This window comes from Chiroxiphia lanceolata, chromosome 7, assembly GCF_009829145.1.
Source record: "Chiroxiphia lanceolata isolate bChiLan1 chromosome 7, bChiLan1.pri, whole genome shotgun sequence".
Taxonomy (NCBI): domain Eukaryota; kingdom Metazoa; phylum Chordata; class Aves; order Passeriformes; family Pipridae; genus Chiroxiphia; species Chiroxiphia lanceolata.
The window spans coordinates 1,325,451-1,342,643 of NC_045643.1; the positions used below are offsets into that span (position 1 = coordinate 1,325,451).

Consider the following 17,193-nt stretch of genomic DNA (forward strand, 5'->3'; position numbering starts at 1 on the left):
ATTCCCTAACCCCTGGCATTGCCATTGCATGCATTCCCTAACCCCTGGCACTGCCATTCCCTACATTCCCTAACCCCTGGCATTGCCATTCCCTACATTCCCTAACCCCAGCATTGCCACTGCCTACATTCCCTAACCCCCAGCATTGCCATTCCCTACATTCCCTAACCCTGGCATTGCCATTCCCTAAGCCCGGCATTGCCATTCCCTACATTCCCTAACCCCTGGCACTGCCATTCCCTACATTCCCTAACCCCTGGCATTGCCATTCCCTACATTCCCTAACCCCAGCATTGCCACTGCCTACATTCCCTAACCCCCAGCATTGCCATTCCCTACATTCCCTAACCCTGGCATTGCCATTCCCTAAGCCCGGCATTGCCATTCCCTACATTCCCTAACCCTGGCACTGCCATTCCCTACATTCCCTAACCCCTGACATTGCCACTGCCTACATTCCCTAACCCCTGGCATTGCCATTCCCTACATTCCCTAACCCCGGCACTGCCATTCCCTACATTCCCTAACCCCTGGCATTGCCATTCCCTACATTCCCTAACCCTGGCACTGCCATTCCCTACATTCCCTAACCCCTGACATTGCCACTGCCTACATTCCCTAACCCCTGGCATTGCCATTCCCTACATTCCCTAACCCCGGCACTGCCATTCCCTACATTCCCTAACCCCTGGCATTGCCATTCCCTACATTCCCTAACCCCGGCACTGCCATTCCCTACATTCCCTAACCCCTGACATTGCCACTGCCTACATTCCCTAACCCCTGGCATTGCCATTCCCTACATTCCCTAACCCTGGCATTGCCATTGCCTACATTCCCTAACCCCCGGCATCCCTTCCAAGCTGCTTCTGTCCGTGGATGCCCATTTCACTGAATTCTGGGATTATTTGGGAACAAAAACCTGCAAAGCCAAGTGCCCAGTGCTGTCCTGCTCCAGGAGCTCCTTGTGCAGTGCTGGTCACTTAAATGGGTGTTGAATATTCCCTGATGTACAAATTCCTCACCGTACAATCTGTTATTGTCCTTCATTTCCTGTTAATTTCCTTTAGGAAGATTTTTTTCCCTTGATTTTCCTGCTTAATTTGGTACTTTTGGTTGCTTTTGGAGCTGCTGTTGATGTTCACTCTGCTTTCCAGCTGTGTTTCCCTTCTGACCATTGCTGATGTTCAGCCTCATCCTTTCAGACTCTTCTGAAAGTTCAGACTCTTCGTTTTCCCAAAACTGATCAATGCCTGATAATGAGGTTTCTGCCTTAATTCCCTGCTGGTTTTCTCCAGGGTCTGCCCTGACATTTCAGGTTGCATTCCTTGTCTCTGTGGTTTGCTTTATCCCCACCATCTCCTGCCTATACCTGTCTGAAAGTTTCTTTCTTTATCTTGACTTTTCTCTTGGGCTTGATGGGCACAGCCTTTCCCTGTTTCTCCAGCTCCTTCCTACATCCAGACTTCCCTCAAATAAAAAAAACAGACCGGGTTGGACAGGGCTTGGAGCAACCTGGGCTAGTGGAAGGTGTCCCTGCCTGGGTGGTGGAACAACATCCCTTCCAGTGCCAGCCACTCTGGGATTCCATGATTTTGTAGTTTAATCCATTTCTTATGTCTCATATTTGTAAAAGGACAGTTGAAACTTTGATATTTCCTCATCCTGACATTTTCCCTTCCTTCCTGAACTGCCCTTTGCTGTGGTCAGGGGGGTAGTTTGGTGCTGTTGGTTGCCAGGAGTTGCTCAACACAGATTAAAAACACAGGAGCCTGCATGGTAACTAGTGATTTACACACTGGAGGATCAAACGAGACTCCACTGGATTCCTGTCCTCTTCCAGGAGTTTTACAGCTCATTCCCCACACAACTAAACCTCCACTCTGCTCTCTCCTCCAGCAGTTCTGGGTGCCTGTCCCCTGGAATGTCCCCGTGGTGTTTCTGTCCCACACCTGCCCCGAGCCAAAGGTCTCACAGATAAATATTTATGTCAGTCACGCAAACAAATGTTGGCTTTGAAATTCCAGAGGCACAGACTAAGGGGAAACCTGTTCCCATCAGGCAGCTGAGAGGCTCCCAAACACCCTGCCAAGGGCTGAGATCCTGCCACTGTTTCTGGACTCGATGACCCTTGTGGGTCCCTTCCAACTCAGGATGTTCTGTGATCTCTCTCAGAGTCAAAGGAAGTGATCCAGAAGGGGCACAAATCAGAAATATCCCGGAATCCCAGAGTGGTTTGGCTTGGAAGGGACCTTAAAGCTCATCTTGTTCTGGGTTTCACCTGAGGGATGAGTAGATTTGCTACGGTGCCTCCAGCCCAGCCTGCACCCTCCTGTGAGAAAGCAGCTTGCAGCAGATTGAACCTGCAGGGATTTCCAGCGTGAGTTTTAGAGCAGAAAGGTTGGAACTGACCCTTCATTGCTCGACGGTTCACTTTGGAAATCGTGTCTGGCAGAAACTTTTAGTTAATAATCGTGGTGGAGGTGCTGGGGAGTGGTTTGGAGGGACATTTTCACTAGAGAATCACTTTCTAGTGGCTTATAAATCCTGAATATTCATTAGTCAAGCAATGCCTTTGTTATTTAGCAAATGCGCATTTGAAAACAGAAATAAATGTAAAAATGACTGTGTATGTCCAGCTGGTGTTTTGAGTCAGAGATTAAACCAAAATCCGAATTGTTCTGGGTAAGAACCCAGAAATGTGGGTGTTTTGCTCTCTGTCTTTATGATTTGCGACGGAAAAAGGAAAGCACGTTAGTGAGAGTTAAGCAGCTCCTCAGTGATTTCCTCACCCTTTCCTTTGCTCTTTCAGTGCATCCGCGGAAGGAAAGCGACTCTGGAAGAGCTGCAGACGGTTCACTCGGAAGCCCACACGCTGCTCTACGGCACAAACCCTCTGAACAGGCAGAAGCTGGACAGCAAGAAGCTTCTAGGTATCATTCCCTGGGGGAAAATTCCCCTTCCTGACCCCTGGCACTCACACTGCAATCCTCATCCTTGATTTAGCAACACGAAGGGTGGGATGTTGGGGTTCCCTCCATCCTTAGCCCTGTGCAGTTCCCAAGAGGATCGTTCCCACCTCCATGTACAGGGTACACCTCCCTCTTTTCAGGTAGATCCCTAAACCCTAAATAGCTAAAACTTCCTTTCTTTGACGTCTTCAGAACTTGAAAGGAGGTTTGCCTGAGGAGGGAAGATAATTCATACAGTTTATTTTATCCTGTGTGTTAGGAAGTTATCCATGGCTAGGGAGGAACTGGAATACCCTCCTAAGGATGTGAATCTGCAGCCCCAGCCAGCTGCACAGGCATCAACAAATAGCTGTGAGGTTTGTGTGGATAATCTGCAAGAGAGATGCGGGGACCTCTTAGTCTTAGATTTGTTTAATTTGGACTAAGATTGTTTATCACTTTCTCTGGAGTCTGGATCTTCCTGAAGCAAAGCCTCAGCTGGTGGAAAATATAGATTTCTTTTCCTCGGCAAAAATCCTAAGGGATGGATGTTGAGAAACCAAGCCCCCCAAGCACCAAACCACGTGGATTTTAGCACCTCAACTCCCTGTAGACACCATCCCCTCCCTTTACTTGGGGCCTGTCTGCAGCCCCTGTTTGCAGGTGAGAGGCTGCAGGGGCATTTTGAGAACTTCTCACGTGGGGATCAGCAAAAATAAAAAGACATTTCTGGGACCTTGACATTGAGAAAGTTTATTTTGGGATTAGCCTGGCTTTGGATGATATAAAAAGAGGATTAACTCCATGACCTGCATGATGTCACAGCAAAGGAGCTGGAAAGATTTTGCCATGTGCTCAGTGTGTCCATGAGATCCCCAAAGAGGGAAACCATTAACCAGTTGATTAAACAGGCAATTAGCACTGTCTTTATAGCTCACTTCCCACCTCTTTAAACCCAGAGAACCCAAAAGTAGACCCCTCCAGCTGAAGGATGGCTCAGTTAGTGTGTCACCTTTGAAGAATTTCCGATGTCATATCCTTGGGAGTGGAAAACCATCAGTCCACAGGAACGGTGTGTAAGTCTGCCTTGGTAGGTCCAGGAAGATCCTCTTGAGATACTTTTTCAGTCTGTGACCCTTTGCACAGTCTGGATCAGTGGTTCCACAGTTTATTTGGATAGTGTTGGATCTGGGGACACCTCCACTCGCTGAATCATTCCTTAGAGAACTCGAGAGAGGAGCAACTCTTGCTCTGCCTGGGAGTCCTCCTGTAGTTCTGCTCTGTGTCCCCCTTGGCTTTAACCCCTCATTTTAAAATGTCTGTGGAGATCAAATTTATTCCTGTAGCGAAGGGGAGTCATTTGAACACCTGAGGGCATTCCAGAACAAAATGTTGTCTCTTTGGGTGCAAAGAAGACCAAGTTGTCAAAGACCTGAGGAAGATCCCCAAGGATCTCCAGTAGGAAGGACTGTCCAGTAGCTCTTAGCTGAGCTTAAATCTGGTTTCCTAAACCCACTTGGCACCATTTTAGCCTTGAGCTGCTGGCAGTGGGACTGGCTGCCAGCTTGCATGCCCATCTTCCTTCTTTCCTTGTTGGATTGTGCAGGGATAACAGGGAACCTGGGAGGTGAACACTCTGTAACAGCCCCTCCCTCAGCCATCCTCTCCTGCTGAGAGTTTAAAAGGCTTTTAAGTGTCCAAACCAGCTCTGTGGGGGTTCTTTTAAACCTGTTGGAAGGTAGGTTAGGGCAGGTTCGAAGGCTGAGAGCAAAGCTCTGTGTGAGGCTTCAGTGTGCAAATGGAGTCTGTTAGAGCTCAGTGTCTTGGCACGTGTGGGATGACTCTGTAAACTCTGTGCCTTTGATATGTCTGGGAGGAAGAAAAAAGCACCAGAAACCTCAGCCTAAAAGGGAGGAGCTTGGGAAGCTGGGGGATGGAAACACAGGATGGTTCTTGTTAAGCTTCTGTAAATGATAAGGGGGAAGTGCCTTCATGGAATCAGAGATTCCCAGGATGGTTTGGGTTGGAGGGACCTTAAAGAGCATCTTATTCCACTCCCTGCCGTGGGCAGGGACACCTTCCATTACCCCAGGTTGCTCCAAGCCCCATTCAGCCTGGCCTTGGACACTCCCAGCTTCTCTGGGCAACGTGTGCCAGGGCCTCACCACCCTCCCAGGGAAGGATTTAATCCTAATATCCCACCTAACCTATTCCCTTCCAGTTTAAACCCATTTTTCCCTCACAGTTAAGGATACAAAATTCGAATCCATCTCTCCTTTGACAGTGGAGGGACGTGGAACCTGTTGGACAAGTTGAAACTTAGGCAAATAAAAGCTGGTTTTAATTTGTGGGGAGCAATCAGAAAGTGTTGTCAAGAAGATAAATATCAAAATAATGAGTGGATTAGCAGTGAAAGATGTGACAGAAGGTCTGAGGCAGGATGATCTAAGAACTTCCACGTGGATCTAATCAAAGAGTGCACCTCCCTTTGAGCTCAGCTTAATCCAGATGCATTAACTCCCCTTTCAGTCAGACTGGTTTGGCTTGGAAGGGACTTTAAAGCTCATCCCATTCCACCCCCTGCCATGGGCAGGGACACCTTCCCCTAGCCCAGGTTGCTCCAAGTCCTGTCAGGAGGATAATTTGCTCACACACAAGCCCAGAAAGTGATGTTACATTTCTTACAGATCCAAAATTAGCCCTGCAGATGCTTTTCTCCATTTTTCTCCAATTCTTCCTGTTGCTTTTGCTCTTCCAGACAAAACACATGTTTTTTCTTTGCTTGCCACTGGTTTGGTTTTTGTCTTCCTCTTTTGTGAAGCCCGTGCTCTCCAAAGCTCTGTAGTAACTGCAGATGGGTGATAATTGGGGTGTTTTTATGATTTCCTGTCCGCCTCCAGTTGAAAGGGGTCAAAATGTTCATCCCAGCAGATTGTTGGTGGCATCTCTGTTGTTTGCAGTCAGTGGCACTGCTGGAAACGTCAGACAGCACCCAAACCTTGCATAAAAATAAGTGATTTATAGAAGCCTTTTCTTCTGGGGAGGCTTTTGAACAAGCCCGAGTACATTGTGTGTGTGTGTGTGCTGTAAAATTAAAGAAACCCCCCCAGTCTGTGTTGCTGTGTTTGCCATCAAACTGGCCCCAAATCTGATGAACTTTGCCTTTTGGCCTCACAGGGTCCCTTTTTTTGTGTCCCTGCAGGTTCTCTAACGTCGATGTTTGTCAGGCTGCCTTGCGGTGGTGTCGGGGTGAGTGACTCTCTTTAATGTGTAAATAATGTCCTGTTTGTTCTCCCAGTGCCCTCAGCACCAACAAAATTGTTGCTTTGCATTCCAGCAAGTGGGTAATTGCGACCAGATGCTGCCCGTAAACAGGGGCTGTGGGGCTGCTCAGCCTCACGTGCCTTTCTTCAAAAGCAGCAGGAAGGTTTTTCAGCTATTTTGGAGAGACCAAGTGTGTGGGACATTCAGAGGCTTGTTTGGGCTCTGGCTTTTAGGAGGAAAAACCTCATTTCCCAGGCAGGGATGTTTTAATGGCTTCGGGGTTGCTCCCTTTGCATCCAAAAATGCCTTTTCCGTGGAAGGCAGGATGTCTTTGTGCTGTGTAGGTGTTTCATCTTCAGTCCTTGGACTTCAGAGCTGCCTCGACAGCAGGTGGAAAAGGGGGGTAATAAAACAGTGATTATCCAAGGACAGTATTTGGGAAGTTCCTGTAAATAGTAAGTTTGTCCTTGAATTGAAATGTCCCACAAGTTGTGCAGCACAAGGGATTTGTCTTCAGCATTTGGCATCTTTTATCCCTCAGCTCCAGAAAAATCCACGTGGATTCTGAAGGAGGTGACCAAAACACCCCTCCATCCCTCCTGGAAAAGCTGAACATTACTTTTCAGCTGCCAGATTTCCATATAATAAGACTTTTTGTTGTTGTTTGTTCCCATAAAGCCAAAAAACCCCCAAACCCTAAATACCTTGTTTTGAAGGTTTTCTCGTTTTCCTTTGGAGCCTGAGAACTTAAATGTTTCCCTTTCAAGTCAGACTTTCTGCTCCAGAGTTTCTGTGGAGGGTGACAGGACAGAAAATCGTGGAGAACAGGAAGGGGAAAGAATGAGAAGAGACAATAAAAGGCATTGTGTTTGAAAATTCACAGCGGTAGTTCTGCTGCATAATTGTAGCTCGTGAGGTTGAGCTTTCAAGGTCTGGATTCTGTTATGGAAATGAAACAAAATTGTTTTCTTCCTGAGCCTTTGCAAAATCGCTGCTTTGAAAATTATCCCGTCAAAAAAAAAAGAAAAAAAGAGGAGAATAATCGTCGTTCCTTCATCCCGCCACTCGTGGAGAGATTTTATTTTGTATTGTAAATATGCTGCAGCCTCCTAATTCATGGCAAATTTTTGGCTGGAGCTTTAAAGGCTTGGATTTACTCTGCCCTGCAGTCAGGCATGCCATTCAAAGCAAAAAAAAAAAAAAAAAAAGTAAAATATAAAATTATCATTTGCAAATGAAGGCTGAATGGTAACGAGGGGAGGCAGGGCCTGGGCCCAGCACGGGCCCACAACTCTGGCATTAAATCCTAAAGCAGGGCAGGAAACGCCACGGAGCTGGGATTGTTGGTGTGCTCCCACTGGAGAGAGTGCTTGCAGTTCACTTGCTGCTTGGTTGTCTCCACAGCCCCTTAAATATTAAATATTTACTGGAGTTTTTTATAATATTGCAGCAGTTTTAACAGAAAAACCTGTGCCAGAGCCTCGCTGCCCTCACAGGGAGGAATTCCTTCCCAATATCCCATCTAACCCTCTGGCAGTAGGAAGCCATTCCCCCCTGTCCTGTCTCTCCATCCCTTGTCCCCTGCCCCTCTCCAGCTCTCTTGGAGCCCCTTTAGGCACTTGAAGGGGCTCTCAGGTCTCCCTGGAGCCTTCTCTTCTCCAGGCCAGACACCCCCAGCATTCCCGCTTTTCCTGATGGTGAAGGAACCATCAGGCACACGTGATGGTCAGAGAAATCATCTCGGCTCTCAGTGGTTTGCGGCCCGAGCTTGAAGGAGAAGGGATTCGTTTCAGCTTAGATTTCAGTTCTCTGATTTAGGCTGTGTTTATATCTTAAGTGACAAAGGGACACTTCACGAGGCCCTGCATTCAGCTCCCCACAGCTTTACAGCTGGCTTTGGAAGGGGCATTTTCCCTGAGGAGCCCCACCCTGGTTTGCCAAATACTTCCCAGGAGCATGTAATACCGTAAAGTCAAAAGGAAAGAAAGGAAAAAGTAGAATAAGGTGGGACAGGTCCTCTTTTGGATTTGTACTGGAGCAGGTGATTCCTGTTGCTTGTAATTCAGGAGCTGAGGGTGTCACGTGGAATAATGGACTGGAAAGCTGGAAACCAGGAGGTTTTTCTTCAAGCAGTTCTCTTCTCTAGGAGATGTTGTGTAGGTGAAAAGAAAATGGATGGGTCTGAAAGGTGATGTGGGGCACTTAAGGTGGGGGAACCCTATGAAGAGCTGTTTTGCTCCAGGATGGAGAATGAATCCTGGTGCTTGGGCAGCCAGGAGTTCTCAGCAGTGAGCAAGACAAAGGACGTTCAAGGGAGCGAATCACAGAATATCCTGAGTTGGAAAGGACCCATCAGGAACATCCAGTCCAACTCCTGGCTCTGCCCAGGACACCCCAACAATCCCACCCTGTGCCTGGAGCGTTGTCCAAGCTCTCCTTGAGCTCTTGAAGTGAAGCAGCAGGAAAAGTTTAGAGCAAATCTCTTCATCTCATAACACCTTTTGATCTCTCTCTTTAAAAACTAAGTCTCAATGTCTTGAAATCAATGAGAAGAAGGGCCAGTTTGATCTCAGGTGCTTGGAAACTCTGTTTCCTCCTTGGTTTGTCCCAAGAAACCTTCCCATGGCCGTAGCTGACACCAACAGACCTCCTCCACCCGCAGCCGTAGCAGGGAAGGAAGAAAGCATAGAAACACTTGCAGCGACAGGTGTGGGCTCTGATTGAAGCAGCAGTAATTTATTTCTGCTGATCTTCAACAGCATCTGCAAATGCAGCACAGGGTGGTTTTGCTCAGCTTCACTTCTCTCTGTGTCTGACTGAGCTGCACCACGACGTTACCTAATCCAGGCTAATTACAAAAAGATTTTGGAGAAGGGAGTTTAAACTTTGAAAATCTGTAACATCATTCCCATCCAGATTCTTCCAAATGTCCAAAGGCTTGATCTTAGGTTAGCTAACAAATGTATTTCCTTTTCTGTGTAGTATTTTTCTGCACATTTTCTAAAAGTGTCTGAAGATACAGTTCTTTAAAGGGTGTTCTTCATGTTGTTGTTCTCCTCCGGAACATGTGACTCTATTTTTGATTAGCCTTGATTAGAGTGTGTCAAAGTCTTTACTTGTGCAAATAAAGTAGTTATTGCAGAACAGAGACCTCAAAAAGGACTTCCATGGAATGGAAATGAGGAGAAACTAATTAGCAAGTCAGAGGAGACACAGTTGGGTGCTGCTGTCGCCTCAGCTCCATAAGGGAAGAGCAGAACTGCTTCACTTTGCAGGGTCTGGAGCTGTGGCACAACCTGTCCCTGCATTTCATTTCTTCCCTGTGTAGCTCTTCAGCTAAAGAAAATAGTAGAATAATGAAACCTTTTGTAAGGTGCTCATTTAATTCTGAAATATCTGCACTTCAGTAGAGTTCACTGTGTGAGTTGGAGCCTCATCATGGATATTAATAAAACCCAGAGCTTTTATCAAAGGGAGGGAGTTCCTATAAGGAAATTGTAATTTTTATTGTGAAGAAGGGAGGTTTCACCCTGAAACATCTTGGACATTCCTTATAGAACAGAGACTGGATCAAGCTGTTGACCTTTCTCTTGTGCATCCCCTCCTCACTTAACAGTAGATGTGAAGGGGACGAGCCTGCAGCAGATCCCAGGAGCTGAATTCCCTCTCCCTACCTCTAGGAGCCCTCTCTGGGGGTTCTCCTAGCAAAGTTTTCATTAGAATGATCAAGGCATTAACTTTTCCTCAAGGTGAGCAGCACAAGGGCTCCTCATCCCACCGTGGCCGATGTGGGAGAGTCGGTATCTCTGACAGATCCAGGGGTGTCCTCCAGATCCAGAGGAAAAAAGAGAAATACACCCTGTTGGACCAAAAAAAGGCAAGCAATGTGCTTCCTCTCTCCCTAAAGTCCTTCCAGATGGCAAAGCTTGATGTGCCGGCCCAACAACTCCTGTGATGGCAGCGACATCAAAGAGCTCCCGGGCAGGGAAAGCCAAACAGCCTCTTCCCTGTAATGAACTTCAGGATTCAGGAATGGTGGAGGAGTCAACAGCAGCCTGGGCACCAAACAGCAGCAGCTTTGGAGCTGCACAACAGTCCAGCTCAGAGCAACATGAGTAACATTTTCCAGCATGGCAAGAGCACCGAGGGCTTTGGAGGGACCATTCCAGCACTCCCAGGATGAAGTGCTGCCTTGGAGTCACCTCAGACATCCATTCCAGGAGGGTGGCTGGGTGTTAAATCCTTACCTTGGAGATGTTTGCAGGATGGTGGTGGATCTCTCTGGATCCAGTCCTCTCCTGCTGGGAAGCTGAGTGTGAGCAGACTCCTTGGAATTGGTTCTAAATCCCAGTGGGAATGCTCTTTTCCAAGTACTCCATTTCTTTCTGCCTGAGTAATATCACTGTCAATCCACTCTGCCTTGCCCTCCTCGTTCTTCCTGAGTGCTGCCACCACCAGCCTGGTTTCTCCAGGCATCCAAGGGAGGGCCTGAACTTGGCTTGGCTTCAGCACCGGTGATTCCTGTCTCCTTCATAGGGAAAACTGGCACCCAGAGCCATCTCAGGGGATCCAAGAGTCTGTTGGTCCCTCAAGACACTTGAGTTTGGGGGTTTTTTGTATTCCATTCCTCTGGAATGGAATGGAGATGGCCCTGTGCAACCCTGCATCCACAGAAGGAGCCTGGTACTTGCTGTGTCCAGGCAGAGAGGGAAGCTGTGACCTACGGTGTCCAGCAGCATTTCCTTGCAAGACCAAGAAAAATGGATCAAATTTGCTCCAAAATGGATCAGATATGCCCGAAGATGGGTTAGATATGCTCTAGAATGGGTCAAGTGTGCTCAAAGACGGGTCAGATATGCTCAGAGACGGGTCAGATATGCCCAAAGATGGGTTAGATGTGCTCCAAGATGGGTCAGAGATGCAAAAAGATGGATTAGATACAGATAGAGGAGCCCAAAGCTGGACCCTCACAGAGCCCTGCTGGGCTGGTTGGTGGGAGGTCTTCTTCCCACCTTGTCTGGGCTTTTGGAGGGCCCTGGTCAGGTCAGTGCCATGTCCTGCAGTGCTGATCCAGGATTCCTGGAACTGTTGTGTGTAACAGATACCATTGTCCTTCTGTTCCCATGTTACTGCCCAAACTTTCGGGGCTCCTGGTACCACAAGTAGTCCCTGGAGGGCTTTCCCTCCAATTCCTGGCTTTCCCAGAGGCACAAACGTGGCTCTGTGGTGTTCTGCAAATGTTTTTCTCTGGCTTCCAAAGCATCCTCAGGGTGGATATTACCAGAAACCATCCCTGATAACAGACCTGGGATCCTTTGCACTGGCTCTTCCTCCTTTTCCTTTTCCTTTTCCTTTCCTTTTCCTTTTCCTTTTCCTTTTCCTTTTCCTTTTCCTTTTCCTTTTCCTTTTCCTTTTCCTTTTCCTTTTCCTTTTCCTTTTCCTTTTCCTTTTCCTTTTCCTTTTCCTTTTCCTTTTCCTTTTCTTTTCCTTTTCCTTTTCCTTTTCCTTTTCCTTTTCCTCTTTTCCTCTTTCCTTTTCCTTTTCCTCTCCTTCTCCTTTCTCCTTTTGCTTTTTTCCTTTTTTCCTTTTTTTCCTTTTTTTTCCTTTTCCCTTTTTCCTTTCCTTTTCCTTCTTTCCCTTCCCTTTCTCCCCTTCCTCTTTCTTTCTACAATCATGGACCGATTTCCTAAACCTTTTTATTTCATCTGGGATCAGTTCCTGCACAATTAAAGACAAATCCTGATACCATGGGCACAGGAATCCCAGAATCCAAGAATGATTTGGGTTGGAAAGGACCTTAAAGCTCATCCAGTCCCACCCCCTGCCATGGGCAGGGACACCTTCCACTAGCCCAGGGTGCTGCTCCAAGCCCCATCCAACCTGGCCTTGGACACTTCCAGGGATCCAGGGGCAGCCACAGCTTCTCTGGGCAACCTGTGCCGGGGCCTCCCCACCCTCACACCCAAGAATTCCTTCCCAGTATCCCATCTAGCCCTGCCCTCTGGCAGTGGGAAGCCATCCCCCTTGTCCTGGCCCTCCATGTGGGTAGTGCCAGTGTGAAGCAGGGCTCCCTGTCCCTCCTGCTCCTCACGTGGTTCCCGTGTGTCCCTCAGGTCGACAGTGATACCATTTGGAACGAAGTGCACTCATCAGGGGCCGCCCGCCTGGCCGTGGGCTGTGTCATCGAGCTGGTCTTCAAAGTGGCCACAGGAGAACTCAAGGTTGGTATGGGAACAACCCCTGGCCTGTGCTGGAGGCTCAGGGATGCAGGAATCCAGGAGCTCCGGGACTTCTTTCCTTCCCCCTTCCCAAATGAGGGAGAACTTCCCCCACCGCCACAGTCTTGTTCCAAGCACAGTTCAGGCTTTTCCCTGCAACCTCTGCATCCCTCTTTACCTCTCTGACTTCTCCCTGTCTTTTGTGTGCAGAATGGACTTGCTGCAATCTCTGCATCCATCTTTACCTCTCTGACTTCTTCCCTTTCCTGTCTTTTGTGTGTAGAATGGATTTGCCGTTGTCCGGCCCCCGGGTCACCACGCAGAGGAGAGCACCCCCATGTGAGTATGAGGGAGGGCTTTGTTGACTTGCTCCAGGGCTTGTTTGATCCACAGCTGGAAATTCGAAAGGAATTTTGTTAGGATGTCCCTCCAGAGTTCCTGTTTATTGAGAGGTGAGATGTGTTATATCCAATTCTCTGGAAGGGGGTAAGATCCTGCTTCGTGCTTTCGGGTGGGTGTTTTCTAGCAAGGATCAGCATTCCAGCCTCGCCTTGCAGTGGGTTTGGGCAAATGTGGAGCATTCCCAGTTTCCCTGGAGCTGGCAGGATACCTGCTGCTGGAATTCAGCACATGGCCATCTTCAGTGGGAAGTGGGTCCTAGTGGAAGGTGTCCTACCTGTGGCAGAGGCTTGGAACAAGACAAACCGAAACCATTCCATGTTTCCAAGGAGGAAAGAAGAAATTCCTTCCTCCTGTGTTCCATCCAGGTGATGGATGCACTGGGACCAAGGAAAGCTGTAATTAACCCTTGTCCTTTCCTCTTGTCTCCCCTTCCAGGGGTTTCTGCTATTTTAACTCCGTGGCAATCGCAGCGAAGCTGCTCCAGCAAAGGCTCAACGTGAGCAAAATCCTGATAGTGGACTGGGTGAGTAAATCCACTTCTTTCCCTTTGGTACAGCAGGTGGAAATTATTCTGGATGGGTTTTTTTCTTGCAAGGGGCAACCCTGGTTTTTTTAGTCACGTGTTACCTGTGCTCTGCAAGCGAAAATTTGGGGTTTAAAGTGATTGAAAGTGTTTTAACAAAGACAAATTTCTTAAAGAATCCACAGTTTCCCAAATAAAATTGTAATTAAGAAGTAGTTGCTTTCTAAAACAAGCCCAATCCACAGTCTCAAGGGTAACTCAAGGGTTATTTTTTTCCTGGTTCATCCCAGTTTTCTTTCAAGATGCAAGGACCAGTTACTGGGAGGAACAGGCTGCCTGACACAGCTTGTCCTTGTCCCTGTGTCCTGCCTCTGAGAAAGAGCTCCTTTGGGGTTTTGCTGTGGCAATGTATGGATTTTTATATTTTTTAATAAATTTCATGTGACTGTGAAGGCATGGGAGTGGCTGGTCATCAACCAGAGTTTTGATTATATTGTCAAATGGGCTAAACCGAGTTAAATGGATTTATTTGTCTTCTGGACCTGCTGGAAAGACATCCTTTTCCTCACTTCCCACCTGTTTTTCACAGCAGGAAGGGGAATTTTGAACACCTGTCCAGTTCCAGGCTGTGTTTCTGCACCACGTGAGGGATCTGGAGATGGGTTGTGGTGTTCAACCCTGTTGGGTCCAACACAACTTTACTGGTATCAGGTGCAAATTTGGGGCCAAAAATGCAGTTTCTCTATCCCCTAGTCTCTGGTGTGAATCCAGTTCTCTCCATCCAAGTCAATCAGTCCTGTCTCAGGTTCCACAGACACTTGGGATTGTGTTTACTCTGTGTTAAACAAGGAAGCTGAAGCCAGGTGAGCAAAGCAGGTTGTTCCCATTTCCCATAAACTGCTTCAGCCGGATCAGGGAAGCACTGAAAACGAAGCCCAACAGCAAGAACCCCCCCAAATCCCAAATTTATGCCTTTAATCCACATTTTTCTGAAGATATGAATCTCCCTCCTCTAATCTTTGTCCCTCAGGATGTCCACCATGGGAATGGGACTCAGCAGGCCTTCTACAACGATCCCAATGTCCTTTATATCTCACTGCATCGCTACGATGATGGGAATTTCTTCCCGGGCAGCGGCGCTCCCGACGAGGTAAGGGCATGGATCAGCATCAGGACCTGCTCAGGTGCTCCCAAAAATCCCAGGAGGCCCCTGCCAGGCTTGGAAAGAAACTCCTACCGCCTCAATAGTGCTCCTTTGGGAACACATCCCTCTGGTTTGTGTGTTTGGGGCCTTCCCGTCCAAGTCCTACCGGCCGTGGGCTTTGTGTCCGGCTCAAAATGAGTAATTAATGAACAATTAAGGAGTACTTAAAGCTCTCCAGCCCTTAAAGGACAACCTGTTCCAGAGGAGCCCTTTGCCAGCTCTCCCAACACTTTGTGTCCTCTGCAGGATTTCCCCTTTATGGGATCACAGGATCGTTAAAGTTGGAAAGGCCCTCCAAGATCACCGAGTCCAACCATTCCCCAGCACCACCGTGTTCCCCACGAACCCCTGTCCCCAAGTGCCACATCCACATTTTCTGGACACTTCTGGGGATGGTGACTCCACCACTGCCCTGGGCAGCCCCTTCCAGTGCCTGACCACCCTTTCCATGGAGAAATATTCCGTAATATCCAATCTAAACAACTTGTTTCCTCTCATCCTGTCCCTTGTTCCCTGGGAGCAGAGCCCAACCCCCGCCTGGGGGTCCTTCACAGAGATTTATCAAAGGGAAATTTGATGGAATACTTAGTTTTGAGTGCTCTGAGACGCTCCAGGTGACACCCGAAAACTTCTTACCCCGTTTTCTTACCAATTTTACATTTTCAGATTCACAAAACATCCGTGTTTCCATTTCAACCCCTTAAGAAATTAAATGGGATGTGATGCTGCTCCATCACCCTGTTTGTTGGGAAGGAACAGCCCCTTGCATCAGTCCTGCTCTTTAATAATCTAATAATCTTACAAAATATCTGGTTTTGTAAGGAAGCACTAAACCATACACTCTGCATTTAACCCCTTTGAGTCATTTTTAATATATCTTTCCAGACTGAATAAAACAAAAGGATACAAAAGAAATTCAGTCAAAACCCCAGTTGAATAAATAACCCTGAATCCCCTGGCTATGCATTGTAGAACTTTCAATTCATTTTCAAAATATTAATGTTCAATTTTACTTTTTTTTTCCCATGCAGAGACCTTCTTGGCAAACGAATTGCTGGAGCCCCCTCTTTTATTTTTCAGTTTTCCCCTCAGGTCTCAGGTAGTTGCAATCAGGGCAGATGGGGACATGCAAGGAGGGGGATTTAATTCCATCTCCATCTCCAACCCACGTGTCCCTCAAGCAGCCAAAACCTCCTCTCTGTGAATCCTCTTTTTCCCCAGCAGAGGGGGAACTCACTCTGATTAAAATACGGGGTTTTTTTCCCCAGTTGCAACTGTAATGACATAGAAAATATGCCTCTGGATAAAGCTGAGAATTAAGTATGGGAAGGTATTGCATTCCTGAAAAAAAGGAAGAGGATCCAGGTACTGGTGAGGTGTTTTTTGGGAGAGCAGCAGCCAAATTCCACTGGTCCTGAGCTCCCATAAGGATCAGGGTGGGGAGGAGCTTTATTTTCACTCTCGTTTTGTGGACCAGAGAAAAATTCACCTCACTCTTGAATCCGAGAGATGTGTTGCCAGAATTCCCTGTTTCCATATGTGTAATTAAAAGTCCCCTTTCCCTTTTCCAGGTTGGCACAGGAGCAGGAGTTGGTTTCAACGTTAACATGGCATTTACTGGTGGCCTGGATCCACCCATGGGAGACACGGAATATTTAACTGCTTTCAGGTAATAGTGAATAGTTCCTCTTCCAAATGTGTTTTGCACCTAAACTGGGTTTCTTTCTCCTCCTTAATCTGGGCTTTCTCCCTTTCCAAAGTTAGAAATGCAGGATTTGCATGTAGTTGCAGTTACTTTTTGAGTGCCATGATAAAAACAAGGTGAATTAGGATGTTTCTGGCTGTGACCTCAAGGGATGGACAAATTTGCTGCTCACTGTTGATTGATCCATGGATAGAAATTATTCAGTGATAGGAATAAGCCCTTCTAGTTCTGGCTAAAAATCTTGTGACCTCTTTAGGGGCAGTATTTCTATGGCTGAGCTCACCTGGGTGGGAAAAGCGGGATAAACTTCGGAAAGAGTCAGCCCAGGTTGGAAGTGGGGGGTGCAGCTGCCCCAGGGCCTGAGGGGGCATCTCTGGTACCCAAAAATGGCATCACTGGAGGCTCCAAACGGAGCAGGGGATGAAACTACTTGACTCAAGGTCAAGAAAAGAAGTTTAGATGGGCTATTGGGAAGGAATTCTTGGCTGGGAGAGTGGGAGGGGCTGGGATTCCCTTCTTGGAATTCCCTGAGAAGCTGTGGCTGCCCCATCCCTGGAAGTGTCCAAGGCCAGGTTGGACAGGGCTTGGAGCAACCTGGGCTGGTGGAAGATGTCCCTGCCCATGGCAGAGGGTGTAACAAAATGAGCTTTAAGGTCAACCCAAAACCCAAATTCCATGATTTTTTTTAGGCTGTCTTGTCCCACACCTGCCTCCCACCTGTGGCTCCAGCCTCTCCAAGTGGAATTTTTTTAACACTTTCAAGTGGTTTTCTGTCCTCACACCAGGTTTGGTGACCTCTGGTGACCACCCTACCTAAATTCAGGGAGACACGTCCTTTCCAAGGCCTGGGATGTGAATTTCTGGAATATCACCTTCCTGGGATGGCATTAAATCCAGGAGCACTCTTCCCTGTCCTAAATAACATG

General features: G+C 47.6%; 1 protein-coding gene across 6 annotated transcripts in view; it reads left to right on the forward strand.

The window, feature by feature from the left end:
* The window catches only part of HDAC4 (histone deacetylase 4), a 223,999-nt gene that overhangs the window by 157,002 nt on the left and 49,804 nt on the right, over positions 1 to 17,193 (forward strand). For all 6 annotated transcript variants that reach the window (XM_032692521.1, XM_032692522.1, XM_032692524.1 and 3 more), the window contains 7 exons: positions 2,813 to 2,933; positions 6,154 to 6,200; positions 12,329 to 12,436; positions 12,717 to 12,772; positions 13,271 to 13,358; positions 14,389 to 14,508; positions 16,134 to 16,231. In XM_032692521.1, coding sequence (XP_032548412.1) covers positions 2,813 to 2,933; positions 6,154 to 6,200; positions 12,329 to 12,436; positions 12,717 to 12,772; positions 13,271 to 13,358; positions 14,389 to 14,508; positions 16,134 to 16,231 — 638 coding nt within the window. The remainder of the gene's footprint in view (positions 1 to 2,812; positions 2,934 to 6,153; positions 6,201 to 12,328; positions 12,437 to 12,716; positions 12,773 to 13,270; positions 13,359 to 14,388; positions 14,509 to 16,133; positions 16,232 to 17,193) is intronic.